At 42.5% G+C, this 12,303-nt stretch overlaps 1 protein-coding gene across 9 annotated transcripts in view; it reads left to right on the forward strand.

Annotated features, from left to right (window-relative positions):
- Nucleotides 1-2,914: 2,914 nt before the first annotated feature.
- Nucleotides 2,915-12,303, forward strand: part of Kiaa1841 (KIAA1841 ortholog) — a 64,476-nt gene continuing 55,087 nt past the window's right edge. For 5 of the 9 annotated variants that reach the window (XR_004946075.1, XR_004946074.1, XM_036201386.1 and 2 more), the window contains exons 1-4: nucleotides 2,915-3,034; nucleotides 5,080-5,209; nucleotides 7,264-7,422; nucleotides 11,648-11,834. Coding sequence is in view for 5 of the 9 variants with exons in the window: in XM_036201386.1 (XP_036057279.1) it covers nucleotides 7,273-7,422; nucleotides 11,648-11,834 (337 nt within the window). In the remaining 4 variants the exon portion in view is untranslated. Of the gene's footprint in view, nucleotides 3,035-3,202; nucleotides 3,379-5,079; nucleotides 5,210-7,263; nucleotides 7,423-11,647; nucleotides 11,835-12,303 lie in introns of those variants that run through there. The other 4 variants (XM_036201385.1, XM_036201384.1, XM_036201389.1 and 1 more) reach the window with 4 other exon arrangements.

The raw sequence follows: 12,303 nt of genomic DNA on the forward strand, positions 1-12,303 counted from the left end.
AAGAAACAAACAAACAAAAAAAAAAACAAACAGAAGAAGCAGATCTGGGGAGGATGTTCAGTTGGAAAGTGTTTGCATGAGAACAGGAGTCTGATCCCCAGTGTCTGAAACTCCAGCACTGGAGGTAGGGATGTTGGACACAGACAGCTGATCTCTGGAGCTTGCTGGCAGCCAGTCTAGCCAACCAATGAGCTCCAGGTTCAGTGAGAGACCATGCCTCATACAAAAGGTGGAGATGGACTGAGGAAGAAGCTCATGTGTGTCTGGCCTCTATCTGTGCATGCACATGCACACATGACACACACTTGCATACAAAATGTACACATACCCACACGCATATCTCTCTCTCTCTCTCTCTCTCTCTCTCTCTCTCTCTCTCACACACACACACACACACACACACACACACACACACACACACACCAATGAAGAGGTTAAATATGATTGCTTTGGGGATCAAAACTCTTGGGGCTCCATCATCCTTTTGGAGACTTCAAAAATCATTGTTAGGTGTGGTCATGGTTCATTACAGAAAACTCAAACATTTTAAATGCCTCCTGAGTGCTAGGGTTAAAGGTGTGCACCATTATGCATGGGCTTTCTTCCTGTTTTTTTGAGAAAGGGTTTCTCTGTGAAACAGTCCTGGCTGTCCTAGAACTCACTCTGTAGACCAGGCTTGCTTGACCTCACAGAGATCCACCTTCCTCTGCCTGGGATTAAAGGTGTGCACCATCCCTGCCTGGCTTATGCGTGGCTTTTTTAGTATTCATTTTTATTTTATGTGTATGAGTGTTTTGTCTGCATGCATGTAAGTGTACCATGTTTGCCCAGGAATGCCAGAAGGAGGTGTCAAATCCCCCTGCCACCATGTGGATGCTGGCTGGGAACAACTCAGCTCTTTTGTAAGGGCTGCAGGTGCTGAGTCAGCTCTTCAGCACCTAATGATTCTCTTCTGTTATGTACACGGACCACATTATCTTAACCTATTCATCCATAGCGGGACACTTGAGTGAGCGCCTTAGGCTCTGTAAATAATACAGGAATGCAGGAGCGAGCATGAGAGTGGGGACACCTCTTTGATGTATTGTTTCATTTTCCTTGAGATACATACGCAGTAACAGGATTTCTGGGGTTACATGGTAGTTGCCTCTTCTTTTTGGGGGTTGGATTTTACACACATGGTTTTTCACAATGACTATACTAATGTACATTCCCACCCTTTTGACATTGCAACACAACTTTGTCATCTATCTGCAAAACTGATGCTCAAAAACTGAGCAAACCACTTTGTGGTGGTATTATGTTCCCTGAAATATTGTGCACCCTAATAAACTTACCTGGGGTCAGAGACAGACCAACCACAATATTTAACATAGAGGATAGGCAGTGGTAGCACACGCCTTTAATCCTAGCATTCCAGAGGCAGAAATCCATCCGTTCAAGGATACAGCCAAGCACGGTGACACACGCCTTTAATCCCAGGGAGTGACAGCAGAAAGAGAAAGATACATAAGGCGTGAAGACCAGAAACTAGAAGCATTTGGCTGGTTAAGCTTTTAGGCTTTGAACAGCACAGTTCAGCTGAGATTCATTCTGGATGAGGGCTGAGACGATTCCAATCTGAGGAAACAGGATCAGCTGAGGAAGTGGCAAGGTGAGGTAGCTGTGGTTTATTCTGTCTCTCTGATCTTCCAGCAGTCACCCCAATAACTGGCCTCAGGTTTGATTTTATTAATATGAACTTTCAAGATTCCTGCTACACCACTTTCAAAAAATGGCAAAAATCATGCTCCATGATTTTGTGTTGAGCAGCATTCATAGATGTTCTGGACCCATGTAGTTCTAGGCTCCTTTCTTTGGTTTTCAGTGTTGGGGAGTAAACATGGGGCTTCCTGTGTGTTAGGCGAGCACTCTACCAACTGATCTACATCCCTGGGTCCTAAACCTAGCTAGTTGAGGTTTAAATTTAAAAGAATAAATAAATCACTCTCAAGGACCGTTTTTTGTAAAAGTATGCTCTAGAAAAGATGAAAGTGAGCTGCGTATGGTGCTGAATGTCTGTAGTCCCAGCACTTGCAAGGTGGAGGCAGGGTGGATCAGGATGTACCTAAAAGAGACAAAGAAAAAGCTGGAGTTTGAAGTCATCAGCTACATAGAGAGTTGAGACTGTCCTGTCCCCCAAAGAATGAAAATATCAAAGTGTTGAAGAAAACACTGTCCAAAGTGACATTGCATGTGTATCACTGTGTGAAGCAACAGAAACTGGTATCACATTGGGGTTCCAACAGCAAAGTTCCGTTCTCTTAAATCTCTGCTTACCAACGGGTTTATTGGTGGACACCGTTTTGAATCTTGCCAAAACCAAGGAGTGATAGTCAACATAAAGTCACATTCTGGCCTTTAATCCGCTTCCTTCAGATCTAAGATTTACAGTCTTCCAATTTAACACTGATGTCATTTTCCACAACATAATCTGAGAAGTCACCAGCTTTCCAGTTCATAATATGTTTCTAACTGCCAGTCAACGCCCTATCAGATCATATAATTTTTCTGTTTTACCTAAGCAGCTTACACCAAAATGACTGCCACGGAAATAAATATTTACTCCATTCTTTAATTCGAGCTCCCTTTATCTCCCACATTTCCCTCTGGTGCACTCTGCGATGGTCATCTGAGCTCAAGCGCTGAGGATCCAGTTGCTAAGAGACAGGACGCTGAGAGGGTGGGGACGCTGCAGTGCGACAGGCCCGGGAGGACAAGCCCGAGCGGGCAGGGTTAGGAGCGGGCTAGGCGAAGAGGTGGGCTGCGCGCTGGACCGCACCCTCCCGCCCGCAGGAGCTCTTCGCTCATTGGCTCTCCCGCTGCGTCGCTAGCCTGCGATTGGCCTGGCAGCTGGAGCTCCGCCCCTCGGCCCCGTGCGGGGCGGGTGCGGCCGCCTGAGCCGGGCTGGGGCGCTGTTGTGGGCGCGAGCGCGGGCGGTGCCGGCCGCTGCAGGTGACCCGGGCGCAGTGAGGGCCGCCGCGGCCCCGTGGAGGTGAGGGGGACGCTGCGAGGCTGGGGCACCCAGGCGGGAGCTGGGGGTGGGGCGAGGGCCCGGAGCACCGCTGCCCCGTCCCGGCGGGCCGTGCGGGGCCCCCGGAAGCCCGCGGACGCCCGGGCGCAGCCCTCGGCCCCGGCCCGCCGCCGCCCAGCAGCGGGTCCCGCGCGCGCCCGGTGACGGAGCCCAGCTTCGGCCGCCGGACTCCCGGCCCTCGTCGTCCCGCCTGGCTCCTGTCGGACGCCTTTGTCTGCCCCTCTCCAGCCCGCGCCCGGTCTCGGCGCCCACGCCGCGGAATCCGGGCCCGGAGGACGCGCCGCGCAGGGAGCCTCGGACCGGGGGTCAGAAGGGCTGCTTACCCGGGTGGGAAGCGATGCTGCGTCCTTGAGAAGCAGCCAACCGCCTCGGTTCTCGTTTCTGGACCAGGGTCAGGAAGTCTGTTCTCCTAGTTTGGGATGAGCCTGTGTTAACAGCGTCCCAGAGGCCTTCCACCTGCCGATGCCCACTTCCTTCCACTCCTGCCTCTGCCTAGGGAAAAAATCAGGAGCCCCCCTTTTCGTTGAAACATGAAAAGCAGATTCTTGTCATGGACAAAGAAAGCGACTTAGATTGCCATGTTTGTGCAAGTGAATAAGCCAAAATAAGGAAATAAGTTATATTCTTTAAAAGTGTAATGTGTTAAACAATAGCATTTTTGATTTGGGGTAAAAAATACGTTATGCCTTAAACACTTTTAACATATGGTATTTTATCATGCATGAGAGGATAATTTTAAGCTTTAAATATTTTCTTTTGGTCATAATTTTTCTTATGTTCATACCTTTTTCCAGAATGAGATGCATGTACGAGCTGTTCTGAGGGACTGTATGCTTTATTAAAGATTGCTCGTCAGTGCTTTACCTTTCATACTTACATTCAGACCCTAAAGGAAACTTTCTTATAGATTAATTTAGCTAGAATACAGAATAGTGTTTCCCTTGCTTGGGAAGATTCAGTTGTGTCAACAGGAAAGATCACACCTGAATTATTAAACTTGAGACTGTTTTGTTGCTTTTATTTTTATTTTTTCAAGTGCTGGGCATAAAACACAGGACCTCACACATTAGGCAAGAACTCATCTACATTCCTGGATCCTAAATGTCTACTAAGGTCCCAGCAAATTATAAACACCCTTTTCCAAATCATGTGCTAAGGAAAGGGATCCATATATTGTCCATGTAAGTAGAGAACAGTGTTTTGTTCACTGCAAATTAAGATTGCCACATTGATTTTTGTACATTGTGGACACTTACATAGTCTCATAGATTGTGGGTCTTCTACTTGGAGTGGGTTCCAAAAGAGACATTAAGTTTCCTGAAGTTTTGTGACGTCATTAACCCAGCAGATTTTTTTTTTTTTTTTTTTTTTTTTTTTTTTGTCACTGTCTGCTTTGCTGGTCCTTCTGAGGAATGAACAATAGAAGGCCCAGCCTAAGAGCTGGGTGTGTCAGTACACACCTGTATCCCTATGCTCTAGGGACCAAGGCAGGAGAATCAAGAAGTAGAAGCTAGCCTGGGCTACAGAACAAGACAAAAATGAAATTCTGTCCTGGGCAATTATTTCTAAGTGAGTCAGCTAGTTCTTGAAAAATGTTTATGTCAATAATGGCCAGAGCAGAGTAAGGATAAATAATGGTTGTGCTAAATTGTCTTGCACATTTTGCATCCAGACACTGTGCTGGGTGCTTTAATGGTATTATTTAATTCTCACAGTAATCTTAAAGGTTGTTGTTATTTTTCATATAGCTGAGACAGTTGAAGCCCCAGGTCGCACTGCTAGAAATGGTGAACGGGGTGAGTGTCCATAGCACACTTTATCCCTTTCACTAGCAACATGCTTTGTTTTATGGTTTGTTAATCTTTATGAATCTGCTTAATCCAAAGATCTCAGAAATGCTAATACTACTGTTCCGATCATCTAGTGCTCACACAGACCAGTGACAGTCCCGTCTAAAGTGTCCTGGAAATGCAGCTGCCACCTACGACTTCACCTTTGTTTTACAGATGAGGAAATTGAGACACAGATGATTTGAACTAGGTAATACCTTATTGGTAGAACCAGGAGGTACAGTTGGATGGTTTCACGTCAGAATCTATACTCGTAACTACTACACTGTACAGATCCTTCAATAAGGTACATCTCTGAAGCTATGACTTTAGAGTGCGGAGTGTTGTGTTTCTTCCGTGTTTTAGATTTGTTCATTTTTATTTTATGTGTGTTTGCTTGTGTGTGTTGATGTGTATCATATACATGCCCAGTGCCCATGAAGGCCAGAAGAGGGCGTTGCAGTCCCTGCAACTGGAGTTATGGACAGTTGTAAGAAACCACTTGGCTGCTGGGAACCAAACCGAGGTCTTACTCAATAACAGCAAGTACTCGTAACTGCTGAGCCATCTCTCAAGGCCCTGTTGCGTTTTAATGCCCGTGTAAACACATAGGTGTCTTACCTTGGCTACCATTTGATGTCCCGTGGCAGTGTTTTGTGTAAACTACTGTCCAGTTCTTGCTGACTTGCTTCTCCATTTCCACTCTCACAGCTCTAGGAAGTACATACTGTCTTTATACATCATGTCTCATTTGTGAGGTGCTTTTACTATCTCCAGAGGACCTTCACAAAGTGACCCCTTTTGTTCTCTCTGCACTGTTGGTCATAAGGCTTTTCATCTAACTTTAATGCTGCAGTTCCACAAGTTTAGGTGGCTTACCCTGACTGGCATGTAATGATGCCAGAATGCAAACCAGACCTCCAGGATCTGGGCACACTGCTCTTGGTCTGTCCGTGATCTTTGCTCTACATTGTGCCAGGTTTTCTGCAGAGCAGCTTATATTTTCAAGTGGTATTGCCAATCTAAAAACTAATGCCCTTTAAACTATAAATGTGACTAGCCATAAGCCTTCCTCATTGTTTCTTCCTATAATTTTGTTCCAACTTGAGCTACACTACCTGACACATAATGGAGTGTTTGTAAATGCTTGGATAAAATAGTGTGTCTTAAATTGGTTGACATAAAGACCTTCCTAAAACAGCTTAACTTTAGATGGGTAATTTCTGTTTCATTTCTTTCTTTTTATAATATCCTCAGCCCACCTCAGGAGCCAGAGCTCTGACAGTTGTTTCATTGAGATATAACTGGCTCTGCGATCTGTTTGAACCTGCCTTTTCCATCCTAAGCCAGCATCTACAGCTCAGTACCTCTCCTGCCACGCTTTTATATAGAATGCAAAGAACCATCTTCCTAGCTCCATGGCATTGTAGCAATTACTTAGCTCCTTTGAACCTGTTTCCATCATTGTAAAATTAGGAAGAACTCCTCTTTCATAGCCATTACAGGCTCCTCTGTCTCTCCACGGTATGGCTCCATTTTGGCTTTTGGCCAAAATAATGTAACTATGATGCTTACATGATGATCAGTTTTTCTGCCAGGATCCACTGCCAGATCAATGAGGTCAGTTTCACATTGCTTCAGAAAAGAAGGGCTGAAAGAACTTTCCAAAGAGAAGTTGTTTCAAAAAACAAAAAAAACCCCACTACTTAATAGTTAATGATTCAGTTATAATAACCATAGGCACATTAACTGCTCTGCTAAGTTGCTAGGCTAAGTTTCATTTTATTATGTCTATACAAGTTTGGTATATGCAACCATCATTATTTGTACCATGAACATTTACTCAGGGAAAAACAGGAGGGAAGTTATTTAGGAATGGCATGAAATTATAATCTTTTTTAGCAAGCTACATGTTCACTTTCTTCACAGTTTGATTGAATTATCCATGAATAGTCAGTTGTATAAACAGGCGTAAATTAGTGAGTTTTAGGAAAAGAAATTACACTCATTGGGCATTTTATTTGGAAAAATGTTTTAACATATAGCAGAGTCAGAAAGAAATTTGTAGTAAACACCCAAATGCCTGCTACCTGGATTCTGTCATTAAGATTCTGCCTTTTTATTACATATTTAATCCATCTGTCCATCCTTTTATGTGCCCATCTATCAAGTCATAAAATCCTGAAGCTTTTATGTTGTAAGAGGTTTTGGATAGATTTTCTGTGTTTGTTTTAGGTCAGTTTTACTTTTCTTTATATAGTGACAGGTAATTTTTAGGAATGAACTGTAACTATAGTCTCCAATATTCTGAAAACATCTGAATTTTAGATGTAAATAAAACTGTGTTTTCCCTATTTCTAGCTTCAAAAGATGAGTCGTGGGTATCCAGAAAACAATAATTTCCTGAATAATAATAACCAAATGGTATTGGATATGATCCTTTATCCATTAATTGGAATCCCTCAGACCATCAACTGGGAAACTGTGGCAAGGCTTGTGCCTGGATTGACACCCAAAGAGGTGAGTAACAACCCCCAGATACCTCCAAAAACAAAAGACAACAGCAACACTACAAACGGAACCCCCCAAAATGTGGGATTTAAAGAACACTTAAGTGAAAAATTTTTTACAGTTTTTTTATTTTTTTATATTTTTAAATTTTGTGTGTATGAGTGTTTTGTCTGCATGTATGTCTGTGCATCATATTTGCATAGTGCCCAAGGAGACCAGAAGAGGGCATCAGATCCTCTGGAAATTGAGTCTAATCTCAGCCCTCTGGAGGCAGAAGCAGGAGAATCTCTGAGTTCAAGGCCAGCCTGGTCTACAGAGCAAGTTCCAGGACAGCCACGGCTATACAGAGAAACCCTGTCTAAATAAATAAACAAGTAAATAATAGTATTTTTTATTTTTTTGTATGTGGAGCTGAGGATCGAATCCAGGGCCTTATGCTTGCTAGGCAAGCGCTCTACCACTGAGCTAAATCCCCAACCCTATAATAGTATTTTTTAAATGCCCATCACTAAGGGAAAAAAAGACAGCAATAGAGAAAGAACTTAGTAGAGAGAAAGACATTAGTGCTGAGAGAAGGCGGATGATGTGAGAACAAGGCTGCTCTGCCTGCCTCTGCCTCCTGAGTGCACCACCACCAGCCGTGATGAATGGTATGAATTAAATTTTAAGGAGAAAAGTAAATGGGCTCTGAAATACTGATAACTTAGTCATCCTGATAACCTAGTTGATTGTATTAATTTTATGCTCAGAGTCAAAGTTTAAGGATTCTTTAGGGAAAACATAGGCTTGTAATTCATTCATGAATACTAGTTTGAGAATCATAAACTTTAGTCTTTTTTTTTTTTGGTTTTTCGAGACAGGGTTTCTCTGTAGCTATGGAGCCTGTCCTGGACTAGCTCTGTAGACCAGGCTGGCCTTGAACTCACAGAGATCCACCTGCTTCTGCCTCCCGAATGCTGGGATTACAGGTGTGCATCACCACCACCCAGCAAACTTCAGTTTGTTGTTGTTGTTGTTGTTTGTTTTTTGAGACAGGGTTTCTCTATGTAGCCCTGGCTGTCCTGGAACTCACCATGTAGACCAAGCTGGCCTCAAACCTGGAGATCTGCCTTTTTCTGTCTCCCGAGTGCTGGGATTAAAGGCGTGCACCACCACCACCACCACCACCACCTATCGGTTTTGGTTTTGGTTTTTTGGTTTTCCTGAGACTGGGTTTCTCTGTAGCTTGGGAGCCTGTCCTGGACTAGCTCTGTAGACCAGGCTGGACTTGAACTCACAGAGATCCACCTGCCTCTGCCTCCCGAGTGCTGGGATTACAGGCGTGCGCCTCCACCACCGCCCAGCCTTGTCTTTGTTTTTTATATGAAAATTTTCAGCCTAACCCAGGCTAGACTATCTTCTGCCTTAATCTCCAAAGTGTTGGGATTATAAGAGTGTGCCGCCATATGTAAAACTCACTATGTAGCCCATGCTGTCCTGGAACTCATAAAGAGCCTCCTGCCTCGGCCTCTGGAGCACGGGAATTACAGTATGTAGTAATTCCACTGATGGTTTCATTATCACTGACTGACTTCTGGTGCTGAGTTTTCTTCCTTGAGTTTAGGACTTTTTTTTAAGACATTTGTCTTACTGCCACTGAAGTAAAAATCATGGTAAAACATTCCCTCTTTTCAATCCTGAAACAAACAAACAATAAAAACTATTTGTATAAAAAAAATGGTTCTGTACATGAGATGAAACGGAAATTATTCAAATATAAGCTCAAAACTTCACAAGAAAAGTCATGGCTATCATTTATCTCCTTTAAAAATATGTATGGATATTAAGTCAAACTCAGCAGGGTATGTGTCATAAAATGTTGTCTATGTGTGGTTGACTACAAACAGGCCACAGGACCAGTCTTGAAATGCCCTCGGTAGGCTCTGCCATCCAGTGGGTGACAATGAAGACATTTCTTTCAAATGGAAGAGGGTAAGACAAGGACAGGACTAAAAAGAAACACAAAGATTAGAGCTTCCCTTCTTTCTTTGTAGCCCCCATTCCCCCACCACCACCTTCTCCATGGCCTCCACTGTGATTGTGAGGCCACTTTTACCATTAGGCTTGACCTAGTCCGAGATCATTTTCTTTCCATCAATTTTGCTTCCTTCTGTGGCCTCCTTGGCAGCTTTGGCATCTCCATAGGTAGAGTGTTTCCCTAGGATGTCTGAGGCCCTGGATAATCCTTAGTACAACAGCACCAGCAGCCTGTGACAGGCTATAGAAGAGATGGGAAAGAGAGAAAACAAATGAGGGCCTCCTGGAGTTGCTTCTCTTCTCTTGGAAATTGGAACTAGATGTTATCAGGGCTAGGAATATTGCTTAGTGGCGCCAACTTTGGGTTCAATTCCTAATCCTAGGTTAAGGTTAAATCTGTGGTCATAGCACTCAGAACATGCCCAGATCTCCAGAGCTAAGCAATATCAGGCCTGGTTAATACTTAGATAATAAGAGAATTAGATATTACTCCTGGTGGAAACACAGTTAATACAAAAATAAAAGCCAAGTATTTTACTTGCTAATATTGTCAACTAATAACAGATGCATATCAAAGGGAAATATGGGTAATAAAGATAATCTTTACTCTTTAAGAACATATAAACGTGATTCCTTTGAGTTAAGGAGTTTTTATTTTATTGAAATACTTTAGGTCTATAGATGTTTTGTCTGTATGTGTGTGTACCATTTGCCTGGTACCCTTGGAGGCCCTGGGACTGGAATTAACAGATGATTGTGAGCTGCTATGTGGGTCATGGGAATTGAACCTGGATCTTTGAAAGAACCAAGGGGCTGGACAGATGGCTCAGAAGTTAAGAGCACTGGTTGCTCTTCCAGCGGTCCTGAGTTCAGTTCCCGGCAACCACATGGTGGCTCACAACCAAATGAGATCTGGCGCCCTCTTCTGGCCTGCAAGCATACATGCAGAAAGAACACTGTATACATAATAAATAAATAAATCTTAAAAAAAAAAAGAAAGAAAAGAAAGAGCCAGTGCTCTTTAATCACTGAGCAATCTCTCCAGCTCTGAGTTAACACATTTTTAAAAACAAATTCTACTCTTTTTTTTTTTTTTTTTTTAAAGCTGTATTATACATATAGTGTTCTGCCTGCATATGTCCCTGCAGGCCAGAAGAGGGCACCAGATCTCATTACAGGTGGTTATGAGCCACCATGTGGTTGCTGGGAATTGAACTCAGGACCTCTGGAAGAATAGTCAGTGTGCTCTTAACCACTGAGCCATCTTTCCAGCCCCTACTCTGACTTTTTTTTTTTTTTTTTTTAAGATTTATTTATTTATTATGTATACAGTATTCTGCCTGTGTGCCAGAAGAGGGCACCAGATCTCATTACAGATGGTTGTAAGCCACCATGTGGTTGCTGGGAATTGAACTCAGGACCTCTAGAAGAGCAGCCCGTGCTCTTAACCTCTGAGCCATCTCTCCAGCCCCTACTCTGACTTTTAAAGGAGAAAAAAATTAAATTGAAGAATTTTACATATTGAAATATACAAATTCTGCTGATGTTACCCCAACAAATTAACACACACACACACACACACACACACACACACACACACTCTATAGAAAAGTATCTTTGGGGACCGGAGAGATGGCTTCTGGTTGAGAGTACCTGCTGCTCTTGCAAAGGACCCGGGTTCTGTTACAGCACTCACACAGAGGCTCATAACCACCTATAACTTCATAGGTTGGGGGATCCAACACCCTCTTCTGGCTTGTGGGGGTGCACAAAAGGCACTCATGTGATATACATACATACATGCAGGGAAAACATTATACACATCAAATAAAATAAATAAATCTAAGATAATTTTAAAATAAAGCATCTTTAAATGGAAGGCAAGAAAATATCTTTTTTTTCTATTAATCTTTTTTACTTTGCCTTATACCTAGTTTCATAACCTTAATGATTGAAGTTGATTATTCAGAACTATGAATAAATATATCGTCTCTCCTATAAGATCATTCAACAGTATTTCATTTCATTCATGATTACTTAGTGGTTACTCTTATAATATTACTCAATGATAATATTATGTATTAAGATAGTAAGCTTATATAAAACCATTATGTGCTTTTTAATCTTTTCTGGTTAGCACAGGAAGTACCATCTGGCATTTTCATATCAAGTGTTTTTTTAATTTAGCCTCCATTTTTACCATTTTATATCATCGCAGTGTGCAAAACGGTTTGATGAGCTGAGGAGCAGCGGAAGCTCGCCTGTTGACAACCAGTATAACCCCTTAATGGCGGCTGGGGAGGGTCCTGTTGAGTCTTTAGCCACTTACATTAAATCTTCACTTCTGGAAACACAAGCAGATTTTCAAGAGACTCCAGTTGATCAAGATACAGTTTCCAAAGCAGGTAAGGTTATAAAATAAAATGTAGTACTGTCCTAATGGAAATTCTACAATTGTATATTCTAGTCAACCTTTCTTTCTTAGTTTAAAGGCTAACTTAAATACTTGTGTAAAAATCTGTTAGTATTTTTCTTTGTGAAAGTTAAAACTTCTCATTGTCTTTGTTGTTTTTCAAAAACCTTAACTGTAAATATGTAGGTTAAGTAATATTTCTAAAAAAACGTTAAGTGTATCAAAATTATTTACTCTAGTTTTCAACCTAGTTTTTTACATATTGTTTATTTGCTGTAATTTTGGTTTTTGAAAAAGGGTGTCATGTAACCCAGGCTGACCTTGAACTCAGTATGTAGCTGAGAAAGACCTTGAACTTTTGAGTTTCCTGCCTCCCATCTCCCAAGTACTGAGAGATGGACTGTATCACTGTACTGAGAGATGGGGTGTATCACTGTACTCAGATGAGGTATATCACCACA

The sequence above is a fragment of the Onychomys torridus genome, chromosome 10, assembly GCF_903995425.1.
Source record: "Onychomys torridus chromosome 10, mOncTor1.1, whole genome shotgun sequence".
NCBI classification, from domain to species: Eukaryota; Metazoa; Chordata; class Mammalia; order Rodentia; family Cricetidae; genus Onychomys; species Onychomys torridus.